The 19,291-nt window shown below is 35.3% G+C and overlaps 3 protein-coding genes across 10 annotated transcripts in view; 1 reads left to right on the top strand and 2 right to left on the bottom strand.

Moving 5' to 3' along the window:
• The window catches only part of TBC1D23 (TBC1 domain family member 23), a 28,866-nt gene extending 26,712 nt beyond the window's left edge, over positions 1–2,154 (bottom strand). The window contains exons 1-2 of one of the 2 annotated variants that reach the window (XM_034412376.2): positions 1,859–2,154; positions 624–845 (exon numbers count right to left, since the gene is read on the bottom strand). In XM_034412376.2, the coding sequence (XP_034268267.1) occupies positions 624–661 (38 nt within the window). In that variant the 5' untranslated portion in view covers positions 662–845; positions 1,859–2,154. The remainder of the gene's footprint in view (positions 1–623; positions 846–1,858) is intronic. The other variant, XM_034412366.3, reaches the window with a different exon arrangement.
• The window catches only part of CMSS1 (cms1 ribosomal small subunit homolog), a 155,688-nt gene continuing 138,525 nt past the window's right edge, over positions 2,129–19,291 (top strand). For 2 of the 4 annotated variants that reach the window (XM_034412414.3, XM_034412406.3), the window contains exon 1: positions 2,140–2,332. In XM_034412414.3, the coding sequence (XP_034268305.1) occupies positions 2,272–2,332 (61 nt within the window). In that variant the 5' untranslated portion in view covers positions 2,140–2,271. Of the gene's footprint in view, positions 2,333–19,291 lie in introns of all 4 variants that reach the window. The other 2 variants (XM_034412389.3, XM_034412398.3) reach the window with 2 other exon arrangements.
• FILIP1L (filamin A interacting protein 1 like) overlaps positions 4,586–19,291 on the bottom strand; it is a 133,776-nt gene continuing 119,070 nt past the window's right edge. For 2 of the 4 annotated variants that reach the window (XM_034412354.3, XM_087894845.1), the window contains 2 exons: positions 13,741–16,486; positions 4,586–5,687 (listed from right to left, as the gene is read on the bottom strand). In XM_034412354.3, the coding sequence (XP_034268245.2) occupies positions 5,589–5,687; positions 13,741–16,486 (2,845 nt within the window). In that variant the 3' untranslated portion in view covers positions 4,586–5,588. Of the gene's footprint in view, positions 5,688–13,359; positions 16,487–19,291 lie in introns of those variants that run through there. The other 2 variants (XM_087894844.1, XM_087894846.1) reach the window with 1 other exon arrangement.

Below are 19,291 nucleotides of genomic sequence, written 5' to 3'. Positions count from 1 at the left end.
AGAGATGCTTTTTATTGCTCCTATGGTTAGAAGTCAGAAATGTTGCTGCTCTACTCCAAATCATTAAACCATCTTACAAGCATACTGAAATGATCGATAGAGTTGGAAGATTCTATCTCTCTATTTTTCAATCTATCTTTTTCCTTGGAAAAAGTTTACATTATAAATAGAGTAGAAACTGCGAAATTCACTCAGCTTTCAACTGTCATACTCGTCCATTAATTCTTGGTTCAGTTTTGGTGAGAAAGACCAAATTCAAATAAATTTGAAATATTTTGCAGCTCATCAAAAAAGACCTCCACCTTAATGGAATTCTGAGTGAACTTTAAGCTATTTCCCTTGTCTTCATTTAGAAACAAGAACAAATGAACAAATGAATACATCAAACGAGTCATGAAGATTTGCCCAGGAATCACACTTTGCAGAGATCCAGACACAGTAGAATCCGTCAATACTACGTTTTCTAAGAGTAAGTTCAAGTGGCATCTATCACAGCCACTTGGTGCAGGTTGACTTCGAACAGGGTAATGAACAGCCCGTTTTTGTGAGGAGCTTTGGCAGCGGAGAAGCCGCAAGTCCTCTGTCCCTCCCAAGCAGTCTATTACCTAGCCAGTTCAACTCACCAGCTACTCGGCGAAGACGCTGCCTCCCCTTCCGCCATAGCTGTTGACGTGCCCCTAGCCGTGCCGTAAAGCGTGATCTAAATTTCCAAGGTTCTGCGCCGTTCACACCCCAAACTCATGTATGGCTGTCGTAAAGTGCAAACAGCTACGATGACGCCAACATATAGAACTATAACATAGTTAAGATTCGCCCGCCTCGTTTTGCTTCCTCGAAGCGGGTTCCTGCGGGCAAAAGAGATATCCGTAACTTCAGCTTTCAGTCAAGAGGTCAGAAAACAAAGTTTTAAGAATACAAATATGCACTGAAGATTCTGCTGGAGCTTATTTCGGAATCCATAGGCATACGATTTCAACCTGGAAGTCTAACCGATTATATTGTATATGTGGTGTTTTGTTTTTTTTTAATGGAGACTGCATAATATTTCGTTATACATTAGATGTACAGATCTCAGCTAAGCATGTTTTGGGAGCGGGAAGCTTTTTGAGGGCTTTTACGGTTAGAAGTCAGAAATCTTTTCTGATCTGCTTCACATCGTGAAGAGATAAACCAACAGACCTTCATCTGCTTCTGGTAGATGTCAGAGGTGCTTGTCTGATGAAGTGATCAGTGAACTAGCTCAAGGGACTCCAACCTTGGCAACTTTTAGACTTGTGGACTTCAACTTCCAGAATTCCTCAGCCAGCAAAGCTGGCTGAGGAATTCTGGGAGTTGAAGTCCACAAGTCTAAAAGTTGCCAAGGTTGGAGTCCCTTGAGCTAGTTTACCGCTCTTAATTAAGGTGCATTTACTGGCATAAATCCCTGATCGTCTGAAAATTGAAGACTGAAACTGACATAAATCCCTCGAAACTTACCATGCCTTTACGCTAACAACCGCCCCACGCTCCAGCGGCATTGTTTTTAAAGTGTCATCATCAGGTTCGAGTCTATTCCAGCACACAGCACAACCCAGCTCGAAATGTAAACACCCAAGATATACTTCACATTTTGCTGTCGGCATTATGTTCAATCACAAACCCGGTGACATAACTCGGAGCCAAATAATATAGCTTAAGGTTCAGAACGGTAAACAAAAATCACGACATTTAAAAAGTAAGCAATCTATTGTTCGGGGATTGCTAGAGACCCCTGCAACCCAAACTGCACGGATGAGCCCCCGTCACCTGCTAAGGGGTAGTTTCGTTTGCGGATGATGAGCCTACACTACAACCCTGGTTAAAATATAGTTTGGTTTACCGTTGAGCCAGGCCATTCTATAACGGTTTATTTTTTTGATGGCTTAAGGGTTTTGCGAGCAGAAAACATCGGGATGTCAACCGCAGTTGATGGTTTTGCAAAGGCTGCATTAGCGCAGCTAATCGCATCCCGAAAGCAAATGTCCGCCATGTGTTTCCTCAGAAGCAAGTCCGATTACACGGAGTAGTGGAATGCCTTATCCTACTCATAGAGCAATGAACTGTTCGCAACTCTGTAGATTTGCAGTGCCATTTCTCCTCCTCTTCCTGCCTCCAGCCCAGGTCACTGCCTGCTGTGAGCGAAACGAGAGTTAACCTCCCCTTTGAAATTCCTCCCTGCCCGACCCACTGGGCGGGATTCAGGCGTTCAAAGCTGCAGCCGGCAGCGAGCAGGGGCGGCGTGGGTTACACAGCATGGCAGACACGTTGGACGAGCCTTGGTGGGAGACACCTGAAGGAACCAACATTAGTCCAGGTACCCGGCTTTGGGGAAAGCGTGGAAGTTTTGGGATGCTGCCTGGCTAATTTTATAGACGGTCTCATCGCCTCATATTTAACTGCAGTCTCTTCGCATTGCTCTGGGTATTTAGAAAACGACTCAGAAAGGAAGAGTCGTCAGGCTCTTGCATGAAAACCAGGTTTCTTTTTTCCAGTCAAAGAGAGGGAAGGGTAGGCTAATTATTTTCTATATATCGGAGAAGTACATAAAAAGTACTTCTTGAGTACTTCTATCGAATGTACCGCTTTTTAATTTGGTTCCTTAAATGGACTATAAAACCGATATGCCAATGAACAGATATGCCATTTCTGTGATTCCACTGAAAACAGATACAAGTGGACCCTCAAACCGCAGGCAGAGACGTTGGGCAAAGGATGCAGAATAACAATTATTGGAAGTAAATGGAAAGGGCAGAGAGGGGGTGAGTCTTGAGGGGCTCTTCTGTACTGGTTTATGGAAAAATGTTGGTACACTTTCTAGAGACTGATTGGCTGCATTTGTATGCATTGAAATATCTGTTTAGCAGAATATGGTATCTAGGTATTTATTTTCTTTTATTAGTTACATTTTTCAACTGTTTCGACTCCTATCCTCAAAATGATGCTATATACACACCAGAACAACTAGTCATAAGAACGGTTTTTCCCCCAAACGCCATCACTCTGCTAAACAAATAATTCCCTCAACACTCAAACTATTTATTTACTAAGTCTGCACTACTATTAATCTCATCGTTCCCATCAGCCATCTCCTTCCACTTATGACTGTATGACTGTAACGTTGTTGCTTGTATCCTTATGATTTATATTGATATTGATTGTTTCCTGATTTCTTATTTGTACCCTATGACTATCATTAAGTGTTGTACCTTATGATTTTTGATGAATGTATCTTTCCTTTTATGTACACTGAGAGCGTATTCACCAAGACAAATTCCTTGTGTGTCCAATCACACTTAGCCAATAAAAAATTCTATTCTATTCTATTTTATTACAGCTTTCCTCCAGTTCAGTGTGATATGTCTTCCTCTTGTGCACACTGTTTTAATCTTACAGAGTTTTCAGGTCAGTTACCATAGGTTGAGGCCAAGCTGTGGTTTTTAGTTACCAGTTCTTGCTTTGTGCTTTTGGGGTGTATACAGGTGTGTATGCCTTACCTGTGCATATTATAAACATTCATTGAGGCTTTACAGTGTATCAAGGTATATATAACTTTTGCTGTCCATCCTCTGATCCACTTCAGCTCCTGATGACTATAATGAATATGGCCATGTTGTTTTCTTGGAAATATTTTCAAGATCACAGTCCAAAGTACAGTCCTGTGATTTCCTGATGGTCTCCTATCCAAGGATTAACTAGGTCTTGCCTGTTTAGTTTTTAAAGAGCAACTTACTGTGGTGTTTAAAAGTTTATGATCCCTTTTGAATTTTCAGTATTTTTGCATAAGTATAACCTAGAATGTGATATAATCTCCATAAAAGTCTGAAAACAAGATAAAGAGAACCTAATTAAACAAATGAGTTATTTCTTCCCACTGATATATAGTGAGGGATGGTTCCTATCTCATGAGGAATTAAAACATTCTTGAAAGATACAATATAATTTCTGTGTGCTGTGTATTGAACAATTGGTTAATCAAAGTTAACTTTTATATTGAGATGTGGATATGGTTCTGTTTTAATGAGGAATTTAATATGCATAATTGTGGCTTTATAAGGTTTGTTGTAGTAGCAACAATTGAGAGAGAAAAAAATTAACTTTTTGAAAGCAATGGATTAATTCTATAGCAAATGAGCTGTGGCTTGCTATCATTTTATATAAACAAGCCATCAGTTTGTATTGTATGCTTTGTTAGTCAGCCTTTATTCATATAACTGTATCTACAAACAGGTCGGCTTCAGTTTCCTTTAAAAGTAGCTTTTGTCTCCTCCAGAGACACTCATTTGTGGAAAGTTGTTTTTATATTAGTCAATTGATTTTGAGAATATCATTTTGTACAATCCCAAATAATTTAGGAGTCTCCTTCAGTTATCCTTTTAATTTTATCACCTGTGCTTTTCTCTCTATAATTGACATTTTTTTCTATGAATAGTAAATCAATCAATCAGAATAGAGCTGGAGGTCTTCTAGTCCCACCTCCTGCCACAAGCAGGAGATCCTATACCATTTCAGATAAGTGACTGTCCAGTCTCTTCTTAAAAACCTCCAGTGATGAAGCACCCACAAGTAGTTTAGGAATGTTATTTAATGAAAATGTTGTTCATCCCTATACTGAGGGTTAAATATTAAAATAATTTATTGCCTATTCTACATTCCATACAGGTCTAATAATTTTAAAAGAATCCAATTTAAAAAAATAGTTTTTCATTTACCATATGTTAGAAACATTGATGTAAAAATGCATGGTGGTAAGCAAAATTCACAGCATCTCAACTTTGAAAAACACATCAAATGCACAGTTGGTGACAGTAATCCATTTCTTCATATGCGTATGCAATATGTAGGATTTCTTCCTCTTGTTTTGGGTTTGAGCTGGAGTGATTTGGGTTGGGGCTGATAAAATGGTAACATTTTATCATCCTATGGTAATTTTACAGTGTCATGATATCGCTGCTTTTTTTTTCCTGCTGAGCATAAAAATGCACTTGTCCTTCTAGGGTTTGCATACTTTGCTTTCTCCCTGATTCCTTGTCCTTGGTCCTTAAAGAATTCTTTATCTCTTTAAGGTTGGTTGAGTAGTGAATCAAGAATACAATTGCTCTTAATACTGCACTGGGAAATTGGGAGAAAATAATAGCAGAGTTCTATGGTAGTTGCATTTTTAAAATCTCTTCATCATGCTCTATTCAGTGTTGCTGTTGTTTTGACATTGCCCAGAATATAAAGGTAGAGCTAGATAGGGAATTCACAATAGCTTCATTTGAATTAAGTGGAAACTTCATCCAGTCCATAGTGTAGGACAAACATTTGATTCCTATTAGGAAAATGGGGCAAGATTATACTGAATAGTAGATTTCTGGTTATAAGAAAGTCCCAATGCTTTTTAATTCCAGTGTCAACATCAATCTTTTTTGCTGTATTGATGTGCAAAAAATCATTTCTACTTAGGAGTTAGGTAACGATTATCTCACACATCAGCAGCCTCATGTCTTCCTGGCATTTTGAGTAGCAGCATTGGGAATATATTTGGTGATGTCTGATGTCCCATCTTTAGTATCTTAAGTTGGCTTCTTCTATTGTCCAGAAGGTGTCCTCACTGGTAGCACTGTTGTACTGATGGTTTTTGATTTAGGATTTCTAATAGGAATTGCTTGACGGAAAACATCAGCAATCTATAATTTAAAAAAAATCAAAATATTTGCAGTTATCAATTTTAATGTATAAATTGTATGAAAAAATATATTCAAAACATGCCACTATTTTTTACTTTTTTTTAAAAAAATGAATATACTAGATTATGTAGCCGGCATTCACACCTCATGCTAAACTGTAAATCCTTGTGTACATAACTCTTTTGTCAGATATGTACAACATACTAAGCAAAATATAAGCAAACAGCAATTCATCATACAAGCAAACAGCAAGCTCATAAACCCAGTTATGGGCTTCACTTGCATGACAGAGCTATGGCTATTTATTTTATTCTAATTAACCCAATTCCTTGGGTTGGCACAATGCATCATATCATGTGATAAACATATGGGCTGGTAATCACAATATCTAGATTAAATATTGGCTAGTTTGTGGATAGATTTACTAGAAGAACCAACTATAGTGTTATCCCGGTTCAGAAAGAACTAGATTCCTAATGCCAAGAGAATAGCCCATTGAGATTATGGTGATCTTTCATTGTTGTGAGATGAAGTACAATGTTTTCTTTGACAAATGCTTCGTAAGGTGTTGCTTTTAAATGATTTAATCTACTTCTTATCTCTAGATGGCAGCAAAGCTCAATAGTTCGTAGTATTTGAATTTTCTTAGATTCTGGGGCAGAGACATAGAGATGTATATAACATATTCCTAACTGTAAGAAAATATTGAGAACATCAATTGTAAAGCAACTGTAAACATGGCATTATTGCTAATAAAGTTCATATAGGAAACCTGAAATAACAAAATATTATGTGCAACGCTAAATAGGTCACAGTTATGCAACAAAGGGGCTATTTCGTGGCATTTGAAGTTCATAATAATCATGCAGAAAATAACAGGAATAAAATATTTAATATGTTAATTCAGCTCTCACCATTCGCTAAATGTGATATGATTGCAACTGTTGGAATTTTTACTTGTTTGGTTAATACACGTAGTCCTTATTTATATCAGTTTATTTAGTGACTGTTTCAAGTTACAATGGCACTGGAAAAATTGACATGACTGTTTTTCACACTACCGTTGCAGGATCCCCATGGTTATGTGATCAAAATACAGATGCTTGGCAACTGGCATGTATTTATGACGATTGCAGTTTTATGGGGTTATAAACCTTTTGTGACCTTCTGACAAACAATCAATGGGGAAGCCAAATTCACTTAACAAGTTACTAACTTAACAATTTCAGCAATGCACTTAACAGCTGTGTCAAGAAAGGTCATAAAATCGGGTAAAATTTACTTAACAACTGTCTCACTTAGCACAGATATTTTGGGCTCAATTGTAGTTGTAAGTCAAGGACTATCTGTACTGGCTTAGAGTTCTGGTAGTTCATTATAAACTGCCGAGTTTCCCAGATCATCTAAAAAACCAGACTCTGGTCAGCTGACATCCAACATTTTAAACCCCCTTTCAATGTCTCCTTTAATATTAGTGATGTTGTTAATCTCTGGATTTCAGGAAGGAGCAGAGTCCAGAACTCAGGGCTTGCTTGTGAGAAAGCATGTGGCAAACAAAGAAAATTATACATCTGGAAATGGTCGGACTGGATAGGACTGCATTAAACTCTAATTACATGTAACCATTCCCACTAAATTAAGGCTAAAAATGTAAACAGTATTTACAGTATGCAGGAAAACTGAATCTGCAGGCAAGACTTAAGCTTGATGACTTAAGTTTGATGATCAACTGGAGGAGCAGTATTGGCAGTGTAAAAATTGACCTTGAGTATTTTTCTCATCATCATCTGATATGATATCCTTCTAATAGTTTGCTTGATGAGACCATATTAACTTACATTAATTTATTTTTAATTTATTAAAACATGTAATTTATTAGAATGAAGCAGCTTTGCATGCCTATATTTGATAAATATTTAAATATATACTGGCATATGTCTTCATTAAATTTATGTAACAATGAAATTAAATACCCTTCAGAGGTTTTTTATTAAAATGTTCTATAAGTGGCTAGCATGGGATACAGGTGATTCTAATTTTATCTAGGAAATAACTCGGAATAAATTTTAAGAGTTATCATTTCTAATCACCTTGGACAAATAGCCAATTAAGCATCTGTACAAAATTTAAATTGGCTCTAAACTTCATTAAGAACTTTTTTTGACAGTACAAATTGTATATGTAGAAACCACTGACTTTTAATTCTGCTGATTATCAAACTAAGATTTGTCACAATTTGTATGATAAAAGTTGCATTTTGTTTTAAATGAGGAATTGTAGCGCTAGAGAAAAAGGGATTTTGCATCCAAAAATTCAATCTCTGACTTCCCCACTTAAGAAAATGTGAAGGGATGTGAAATTATATATTAAAGCTATAATTTGAGAGCTATTATGGGTCAAGTAGGTAATAAGTTAGATTTATTTATTACACAAAGCCACTGTGTGGTTTTAAACAAAGCATGGTTTAGCATGCTATGTGAACTTCAAACAATTCTATATAGAGGGAGAAATAATCTGCCCAGGTAAAAAACCGCTTTATTTGCTATGTGATATATTGGCTCTTGCAATAAAATTAGTTTTTTTGTGAAAGTAATCAGTTCTAGAGTAGCTGCAATGTAACACTAAATAGCGTTCATTCTGCCACTGATTTGCTTTTGTTAACTTGTGACTTGGACTTTTCATATCTTTTAAATATCAGGTAGCATAGATAGATGAGTTACAAGCCATCTGTAGATGCTTCTTCAGTTCTGTACATAGGAGAGAGCTCCATTGTATATAGGGGATTTCTAAGTGATCCTACATCAGGGGTTAAATCCAGCAGGTTCTGACAGGTTCTGGAGAACCAGGAGTGAAAATTTTGAGTAGTTTGGAGAACCAGCAAATGCCACCTCTGGCTGGCCCCAGAATGGGGTGGGAATGGAGATTTTGCAGTATCCTTCCCCTTCCGCACCCACCAAGCCACACCCACAGAACCAGTAGTAAAAAAATTTGGATTTCACCACTGTCCTACATGCCATTCTGCCACATACTGTATCCACAACTACTGTAACTGGTTATATTGTATGTTCTGCAGTCCTGTTCATACCTGCTGAAAAGTAACTTTTCATTAGGTTATTCTTAAGCGAGTATAGATTTGTCTTTTATTTTGTCCTTCTTTTTTTTTTAAATTGTCTTTGAAGCCACAGGGGTATAGTGGTGACATTTGCTAATTGCTGGGAGTCTATTTGGGATAGTGATGGCTTTAGGGAAAATCATCCTGTTAAGCTAGAAGACCTAGCTAGGCTATTATTTCATTGCATTACAGTTTACCACAGAAAATTGTAATTACACTTCTGAATATCAGAGGCACAATTGTGAAAAATGTCAGGAGCTATAAAAGTGATCAGTAGATGTCCCAGAGTTGGCCACTTCTGTCTTAAAGAATAGTGTAGCATTTTGAAATTGCAAATTGATAGATCCTGTCTATCTTTAGGGGGAGACCCAGTCACGAATTTGGTTCCATAGGAAGACTATCCTTTTTAGAAATAGGCTATAATAATAGAATCATGCAAGCCTGTGCATTACCTCTCCTTATATATCCCATTGAACCAGGAAGGATCTTGTCCAAGTCTCTTCCAAATACTACCTTGTTTGCCAGGCCTTAAGGAATGTTTTAGCTTACTTTGTTTACATAATGGTTCTTGCCTATAGAATTTCTTTCAAGATCATGAAGCCCTCTTGATGAATCTTCCTTTCACGCATCAAAGTCTCATATTCTGGGTTTGTAATATTGGCTATAATTGTTCACTGTTGGGAACTATTTTATGTCAGTAGAATATTATACATAAAGAGGACAAAACACAAATTTATATTAACATATTTCATTAGTCCTCTAATGAGAAATACTAATGTAAAATACTAAACAATGTTAAAAGGAAATAGAAATATATTTAAAAGAAAGAAATATAAAGGTGGGAGAGTCATATCAGCTTGCTGTAGATGATAAAAGCATGTCTTAATCTCTTAAGAATAATTAAGAATATTTCAGCTGCAACATTACATATGATGCATTCTCTAAATAAATAACTCTCTTATTATTTGGATAAGAACTTATCTCAAGATACTGCTCCACAAGGGAAACTTAGAAAATAAATGTTAAATTTCATAGTTATAAAATATGTTGATTGTTTACATACACTACAGGCTGTCCTCTACTTGCAACCATTAGATAGCATTTTAAGTTACAGTGGCACTGAAAATAGTGACTTACAACCAGTCCTTGCTCTTACAACTCTTACAACATCCCCATGGTCATGTGATCAAAATTCAGGTGCTTGGCTACTGGCATGCATTTAGGACAGTTGGAGCATCTCAGGGTCAAGTGATCACTATTTGTGACCTTCCCAGCTGGCTTCTGACAAGCAAAGTCAATGGAGGAAGTTGTATTCTCTTAACAACTGCATTATTCATTTAGCTGCAGCGATTTGCTTAAAGAGCAAAATGGTTGTAAAATCGGACTTGACTCACTTAGTAAACATCTTGCTTAGCAACGAAAATTCTGATCCCACTGTGGTTGTAAGTCGAGAATTACCTATATTGTTAAAGTATAACCCGCTTGTACAGCATAAAAATATTAAACACCAATTCAGTTATTTCTTGTTTTTGGTGTTCTGAAGGGATTATCTTAAACGGAAAAAAATAATGAAGCTAATTCATTCTCTTCCTTACCCCTTCAGGCTACAATAAGCAAGGCAACTAGAAATACATGCTGATTATGTAAACGGACCTTTAAACCCCTTCGACTTATTGAGCCCAGCTTGGCAAAAGGCTCACTGAACAGATAATTTGTAGCCTGGGAAGTGGTATGCCAGAGGAAGGAAGTTCAGAAAGCTACTGTTGCATGCTCTTACATGTTCCTTGCCACTTCTAAAATCTCTTTTGCCCAAATGCTGTAGCTATGGATTGTCAAATGTGGGGAATAATTGCAGACAATTTCTTTCCTTTTCCCTAATTATGTATGTCAATGGGACCTGGCTGGCCTCTGTTGGAAAAAAAAAAATCTAACTTTCAACTCATCCAGGAAAGTAGTACTTGTATATAGCTTATAGTATGACCCAAATTTTCTTTAATTTTGCTGTTTTCAGATACACACACACATTCAGTTTTACACACACACACATACACACACACACACACATTTTAAATGAATCTTTAAAGAATGGGTAAACGCTTGTTTTTATATATATATACCTTGCCATTGCCCTTTATGATGCAATTGATGATTCAAGAATTTCTAAATCTCATATTATAGGATGTTTAATTTACTGTGGGTTCAGGATAGAATTGCTTAATTTCATAGGATGTGGTTACCATTTGAAGCATTTAGAGAAGAACCCTATATTTAAGTTAAAAGTAGAAGAATCTTAGAGGCAATTGGCATCATCTGTTGCCAGCCGATTACAGTAATATTATGATAGTTTTTTACATGGTATTTGGTACAGAATTGGCATTTTGAATAGAAATAAAGATCTTAAATATTTTCTCTGTGATCATCTTTCTCTGTGCATTTAAATAAATTGTTCATAAGAGCTGATCTTGAGTAAATCTTTGTGAATTACACATGCACACAGGCTAGAGCACGGGTGTCAAACTTGTGGTGTCACGTTGCCATCATGTGATATATCGTGATGTTTTTTGCCTTTTCAGAGCTCAGGTGGGCGTAACCTGCACATGACTCATCCGACCCATGGGCTGCCAGTTTGACACTCCTGGACTAGAGTATCAATTTGTTGCAGTACTGAAGGAGATATGGGCTTAATATTAAATATAGAAAGTTCTTGAGTTACGACCACAATTCAGTCCAGAAGTTCCATTGCTAAGCCACACAGTTAAGTGAGTTATGACCAGTTCCCCTGGTATGGATGACTATTTTATGTGTTATTTGTGTGGTTGGAGCTAAGCTGTGGGGGCTTCAAGTGCTACCTATATTTGTACGATTTTCTCCTATTCATTTGCTATTTACTGTGGGTTTTTTAAATTGTGGGTCAGCTGCTTGGAATTGCAAAAAAAAAAAAAAAAAATAGGTGGCAATATAAATTAATTTGATAAATCATTTTTTAAATAAATGACTAAATTGAAGATTTAGGTCAACTGAAATGAAGAGTTGTAATTGTTTTATATTGTTTGACTATTATGTTGTTTGTTTAGTATTCTTGTGAATATTCATCAGTACTAATACTAATTAAGAATCAACTGTAGCTGATTTCCCCCTTGTTGCTTCAGAAGAGAGGCTCCTAGCAACATCTCAAGAGTTATCTATTCTCAAACTACAGTACCAAGAAAATATTGCTTATCTTATATCCCTAATACATTTATTCCTTTTCTCTTAAATTAACAGAATAGCAGAGTTGGAAGGACTTCAAAGATCTTCTAGTCCAACGTCCTGCTCAAGCAGAAAAATTTATACCAGGGTTGTCAAACTCATGGCCCATGGGCTGGATGCATCACATGCCCAGTTTAGTGAAGGGGGAAAAAGTCCTGATACATCACATGACACTGCCGTGATGATGTGAGTTTGACACCCCAATCTATACTATTCAGACAAATGGTTGTCCAAACGCTTCTTAAAAATCTCCAGTATTGGAATAGCCACAACTTATGGAAGCAAGTCATTCCACTGATTAATTGTTCTTAGATTATTTGCCTGTTTTATCAAAACTACCTATTCTATTTTTTAAAAAAATGTTCACATCTTCTTGATATGAGACTACCTAGCATCTCCATGTAAAAAAATCAAATACAATATGATTAGATGGCTCTTTGCCTGAGACTTTAGAGATCAGCCTCCCCAAGTGAATGATATCATCTCCTTGACTTCACATCAAGCAGGGGTGATAGCATGATAGCAGGGAAAATGAGAGTTGATTTCCAACACATCTGGAGAACATTAGATTGGGAAAGTCTGATGTAGAGAATAATGGGCTAGATGAATAAATAATCACATCTGAGATAGTTTCCTATATTCCTAGAAATATGGGGTAAAAGAAATTACTGGCTTTAAACAACTTGGGTATTATATCTTAATTTATGTTTAAGGAAAAATAAGCAGGAGAAACATTGATCTTTCAAAAAGTATTTTGCTAATTTTGTTTTGATAGGGGTTCGCTCCTCCTAATCACTGAAAACATTTCATGTATCAAATCTTTAAAACAGCCTGTACTGAAGGCTGTTTTTTAAAAAAAAAACCCACCAAGAGGCTTATATTGTTCTACTTCAGTCTTCCAAAACCTGTTGCCTTCTAGACATTTCAGGCCAATTTTGGATATGTTGTCTGGAAATTCTGGGATTTGTAGTCTTTACTTATTTATGGGTAGTGAGCTAGGAAAGACTGCTTAAACCAGATAATTATCAGCTTGTTCAAATTATATCTAAGCAACCATCTGGTTCTCAGGTTGCTCACTTAACTAGTACAGTGTTCTGGAGTCTCATTTAAGTTCATTATCACCATTTAAAATACATGCAATTTTATATAATGCCCAATCTGAAAATATTTATATTAAGCTCACAGCAAATCCAGTCAACAGACTGACTAAAAATTAATATCTGGTTAAAAGATTAAAAGAGGCGACTAAAGACTAAAAATAAATATGCATGGTTTACTTTAAACTTTTACACAAGAATAAAAATAAAATGATTTTTGCAGGCAATGGTTAGAAAAATATTTACTGTTTTATGTTAAATTTTGTCAGTGAAATGATTGCAAGATGAACTAATAGTAAATAGTTAATAGTAAAAATATAAATACATGAAGTTGCATTTATACAGCTACATATCTAGGTATCTAACAGAAAATACTTAACAGAACAGATATATAGTAAGTGCACAATTCATATGATTATTGAGACAAGCCAGCAAGTTAGTTTTGTATCCTGTTATTGACACATGCAAAGAATTTGTCCCAATTTCTCATTAAGGTTGTCCCAAAAATAGTCTTCCTGGGAAGGAGAGCATACATTTGCAATAGTGATATGGATGTCAGCAGAATTAGGAAAAGTCAGTGGTAGACACTACTTACTGTAATTTGTGACTGTCGGGGGAGACTTGTTGCAGTTGGTGTAATAGTGATGCTGCTGGTAATTTTGTTGACAGATTTACTTGGTGTTCCATTTGGAGTTCTGTTATCTTGCACAGGAGTGCAAGGATTATTGTTTTTTATAGAATTAGAAATAGTTTGTGCATAAGGATTTCCTAAATGAATGTGTATTTTATTATCTTCAGTAGTTATTACATTTGAATTAGAACTGTTAGATCTTTGAAAGTGCACAGATGATTGTTTTTCGGGGGATATTTTGAAGACAGTATGCTTGTCAATCATTTCCAAGGACACTGGTGAAAGTAACTGCTCAGGGGAACTTCTACTTGTCAAAGCCAAAGGAGACGTTGTTCTTTCAGCTATTACAGAAGCACATGATTCAGGTATTTGAGATCTAGCGAAAGTGGTCATAGTAAGAGGTGTCATGGCTTGCTCTTGAGCTGGGTAGACATCAGGTAATTTAGATTTTATAGGAGTTAAAGACTCATTTTGAATTATAGTTATTCTTTGCTTTGCTGTGCCACAATTGGGTATCACAGCTGTACTAGTAAAAGAGTGAGAATTCACTGAAGTTGGGCTTGTTATTTCAAGCATGGCTGTGTTTTGCTCATGATCTGGAGTGACTTTTATATGAAGAGGCTGGCCTGGTGTGTGGCTTAAAACTAAATTTCCAGGCTGAATACAATTCCCATTCTGCTTGGCATAAATTCTTCCATTTTGAATGTGGCTTTCTTTGGACTTCATCCAGGGGATCCAAAGTTTGCTGTTATTAGCTACATTTGCAATTGAAGAATTACTGAAAGATATCATTGATTCATCATCATTATCATCATCTTCATTATCACTCTCTTCATATAAATGTCCATTTATGACAGCCCGTTCCAAAGGAACTAGACTCTTATAATCAGGTGGTTCATTGTCAACTGGCTCTGTTTGTACTTCCTTGGAGGCAACTTGTAAGTCAGAGATTCTCCTTCCATTGAGACTTGGTCGCAAGCTCTTACTGAAACGCCTATACCTCTGCAGTTCTTCGTTAAGAGTTTCCATTTCTCTGCCTAATTCTTTGTTTTTATTTTCTTGTTGAGTAAGTTTCTTTTGCAAGATTCTCTGGTCTTCTCTTAAATGACATATTAAATCTTCTGTTGCCATATATTCATGAATTTTCTCTTTCAGTGCGTCTACTTCCCTTGAAAGATGACCTGACTTGGCTGTTTCTTCCTTGAGTTTTCTGAATAATCTCTGCTCATGGTTGCATTCTGTCTTTTCTGCTAACTTGTATCGTGCCAGTTCTCTCTTCACTATCTCAAGTTCCTCTGATAAAAATCTGGCTTTGTCTTGTTCGTTAACATATCTGCGTTCTAAAGATTCAAATTCATCTTCAGTTTTCATGAGATCATCTTCTATGGCCTTCATTTCTTTCAGTTTATGTTTCAGCTTCTCAATTTCTTGAACTAGTTCTTTAATCTTGTTGTTTTCTTGCTGGAAAGTTGGGTTAGGTTTTGTTGTCTCTTTAAGTTTATTTTTAAGAAATTCTTTTTCTATGGTTTCCAAGGACTGAAGCTTTTTTCTTAGCAAATTCATTTTAGAGGAGAGATCATTTCCCTTCTCTTCCTCTATTTTCAGTTTGTTTTTCAATTCATCTCTCTCCCTTGTAAGGTTAGTCATTTTTTCTTCAGCATCATTTTTAAATTTTAATGCTTTCTTACTCTCTTCAATCAATTTTTCTGTGACTGACATAACTTTTTTTTGTTCCAACTGCAGCTGTAGATTTGCAGTCTGTACCTTTTCTTCCATTTGTTTTATTTTTTCATTCATTGTTTTCCTTTCGTCTACAAGCATTACAGTTAATGATTTCAATTTAGACATATCTTCCTTAAGTATGAACTCTGTTTTTTCTAATTTATTCTCAGTGGTTTCAAGCTCTCCTATGCGAGCTTTTAGGCCATCAAGATCCAGTGACAGCTGCTTTGTTAATGTTTTTTCTTTTTCTAGGTTACATTTTAAAGAGGAACATTCCTGCTTGCTCTTGGTGAAAGCATCCTCCAGTTTCTCAAGCTCCATAATTCTTTTATTGAGTTTATCAACTTCTACTTTAAAATTTTTACTTTGTGTGGCTTCTTTTTCTAGTCTCTTATGAAGCTCTCGGCATTGCTCTTCCAATTTTATGAGTTCCTCATCTTTTCCTTCCATTTCTAGGACTCTTTTCCGGAGCACCTCTACTTCAGACATAAGGGTAGAGTTTCCACATTCTCCTCTGTTGATTTTCTCTCTTAGATCTTGCAGTTCTTCTTCTGTCTTTCTTAAGGACTTGTTAGTTTCTTCAAGTTCATCAACCTGTCGACTAAGAACTGTTAATTTTAAGCGGAGCTGGCGATGTTGGCTCTCTTCATTGGTTAATTTGGCCATTGTAGCTTCCTGTTCTTGAGAAGCCTTTCTGATTTGTGTTTGAAGTTCTCCTTCCAACCTGAGAGCTTTCTGCTCCTGTTCTTGGGCTTTTGATTCTGCAGTGGAGATTTTTTCATGTGCTTGTTCTGCAGAGGTGGTTAAATTTTGAATTTGCTCAGTTTGTTGACTCAGCTCTTCTGTTAATTGTTGTTGTTCATCCACTAGCATTAAAGTGAATGATTTCAGTTTTATTAGCTCTTCCTTCAGTTTGTTTATTTTCTTGCAGTTTTCCTTTTCTCTTTTTGCTTGATAAACTGCATCTTGTTCAAGGAGCTTTTTTAATCTGAAAGAAAATGAGACTCAGTTGTAAAAATACTTAAAATATTAATAAAGAATTGTGTGTTACACAAGAAAATAAAAACATCCAGCGGAAGGATGGCAAACCATTTTATATAATTACCAAAAAAGCTAAATAGATGTTTTCATGATGTGTTGAGCAATCAATCTCAATTTGAAGGAGACTTTACCTTATATCTATATATAAATATTTGTCATATTTTTCTTTTGAAAATTTCAGAAATATATATATTAATTTTATAGCAGTTAGATAGCTTTTTCTAAACATAAAAACAAACAAAAATATTTCCCCGAAAATAAGACATCCTCTGATAATAAGCCCAATTGGGCTTTTGAGCGCATGTGCTAAAATAAGCCCTCCCCGAAAATATTTAAACACAGAGCTGGAAATCAGGTAAGATGCCAAGAGGAGCCCCATCTTGCTCCACATACCCCAAAATAACAAGACCTGCCCGAAAATAAGGCCAAGCACTTATTTCAGGGTTCCAAAAAATATAAGACAGGGTCTTATTTTCGGGGAAACAAGGTATATTCATCTTTCACTAAATGACCTATATTTTATAATCTGTTCCTTTACTTCCATAATAATTAATTTTCTTGCTGTTGTATCTTGAAACTACTATTACACTGTTTTAAAGTGAAGGCATTAAATAGGAAATCTAGGTAGTATTAGATGGCATGGAGCATCTTAATTTATACAATTTATCATTCAGATAGACGTTTGGGATGAAGAATGTATTAGTACCATTTAACTATCTTTGTTAGAGATAACTGGGACCTTCATGAACCTTAATAAAATGGGCCATTGAATCTTATTATATTGTTTTGAAGTTTTTGTCTTAATGAAGGTGAAAGTACTATTAAACTGCTGAATCTATGAAAATTGAACTGCTTGCTTTCCCCAGTCTTATCTATCTTATATATTTTTGCATTAGTATTGCACTTACATTATAGTCTGTTGTTATTGGTTCTTTGTTCTTTTCTTATCTAGTGGTTTTATATAGTAAAGAACCATTTTGATTCTTAGAAATAAGTGTTATTTAAATATCTGTAAACTGATGCTCTCCCAATTTGTTGTCTTCAACCACGAAAGAAGGGGGTTGCTTTTCTTTTACTTTCTCTTGATTCCTACTTACATGACTTAAAGACACACACACACACACACACGTATGCATGCGCACAGGTTTGTGCGTGAATATACATAATTTTTTTTATGAGTCACTTGGAACTTATTATAAATACTTAAATATAGAGAAATGTCTCTATGGCCAAGAAATCAGTGAGTCATATGTAAGCAACAAACAGGTGGTTTTGGCAATAAAAGGCACTCATGCTTGTGAACACAATATTTTTTTCCATTAAACATGGTGCAAATTCTTAATGTCCATGTGTTTTACATAAACAAAATTGAATTGATAAGTAATCCAAATAAATGTACTCAAGTGAAAGTCTTAACGTATTGTATATTGCTTATGTTTTTTAAAAAACTAATTCAACATCTGTGGTTTTAATTTTGGTATAAAATCGGGAGTATTCCTGGAAGAATTTTGTCATCCTACTTATTCCAAAAGAAAATTCATTTAGGAATAAAAACAGGGAGGGTCTTAACATATTGGAAACATTTTCCTTCTTAGTTAAGAAAAAAAAAATGATGGAATTAAAACCTGGTGGGAATAAGTAGCTACTCTTGTATCCCTGAAGTACATCTGTTTTAAAAAGAGAGGAACTTATGTAAAAACACTTTGTAAAGGAAGCATAAATTATTCAGTTTAATTCAGTAGCTAGTAATGTGGAAAAAGAAAGGAAAATATTCTTTCTTTATGAAATATAATGTATAAACATAATATTGTACATTATTATTGACATCTATATATTACTAAAACTTTTATATCTGTAATCTTTAAGGTGGATGAAATAATGCATCATAGAGCAACAATTTTTAAAGGAAGTTTAAAAATGAGCTGAAATGGCCTAATGTACAGAATGTGCCCAAAATCCAGGATGCATAACTCAAGTGTGTTTGAAATTTGGCAAATTGTATAAAAATTTGATGACATAAAAATTATGTTCTATGACATACAGTAATACAAATTAAAGGTTTTATGACATAATACAAATGTGTATTCCTGATGCTTGGCAGTACTATCCAGTTCAGCATGGGCTACTTTGAAGGCAGATACATCTCTAAATATTTCCCTGAATTTTAAAGAAGCTTTCAATTATGTAAGAAGCTCTGACATTGTTGAAGGAATCTAGTAGAGAAATATTTCTGAAATGATGACATATCAGGTCACGATTTGTCTAGTATCTTATTAAATTTGCTTTCTGTATTTCAATTCCAAATAATTAAAATATGGTACATAATATTTAAAAAGAATGAATTGGCAGAAAACACAATTAAAAACAATTGTGTTTTATCCTTGTCATTAAAGATTTGGTTGTTTTTTATTTTTCCATGTGTCCAATTTAAGATTGGTGAGGAGAATTTTTTTCTTTCTTTTAATGCAGTTAAAATGATGACAGCAAGAATAGTTGTGGTACTGACTGTGTTAAAGTTATTGTTAAAGTACAAAAGACATTTAAAAATTATTGTATGTAAATATATCTTCCAAATTTATGATTTTTAATTTGAATATACTGCATTTATTTTCTTTATATATATAAATACATTATAATATAAATATTGTTTTTTAAAAAAGGTAAAGATTTTCCTTATCCAGTCGTGTCCAACACTAAGGAGCAGTGCTCATCTCCATTTCTTAGCTAAGGGAGCCAGCATTTTCTGAAGACA

The sequence above is a fragment of the Pantherophis guttatus genome, chromosome 5 (genome assembly GCF_059756535.1).
Source record: "Pantherophis guttatus breed Tessera chromosome 5, ASM5975653v1, whole genome shotgun sequence".
In the NCBI taxonomy this organism is placed as follows: Eukaryota; Metazoa; Chordata; class Lepidosauria; order Squamata; family Colubridae; genus Pantherophis; species Pantherophis guttatus.
Note: the sequence above shows the minus strand (reverse complement) of the source record. Positions and strands in the feature narration are given on the sequence as shown.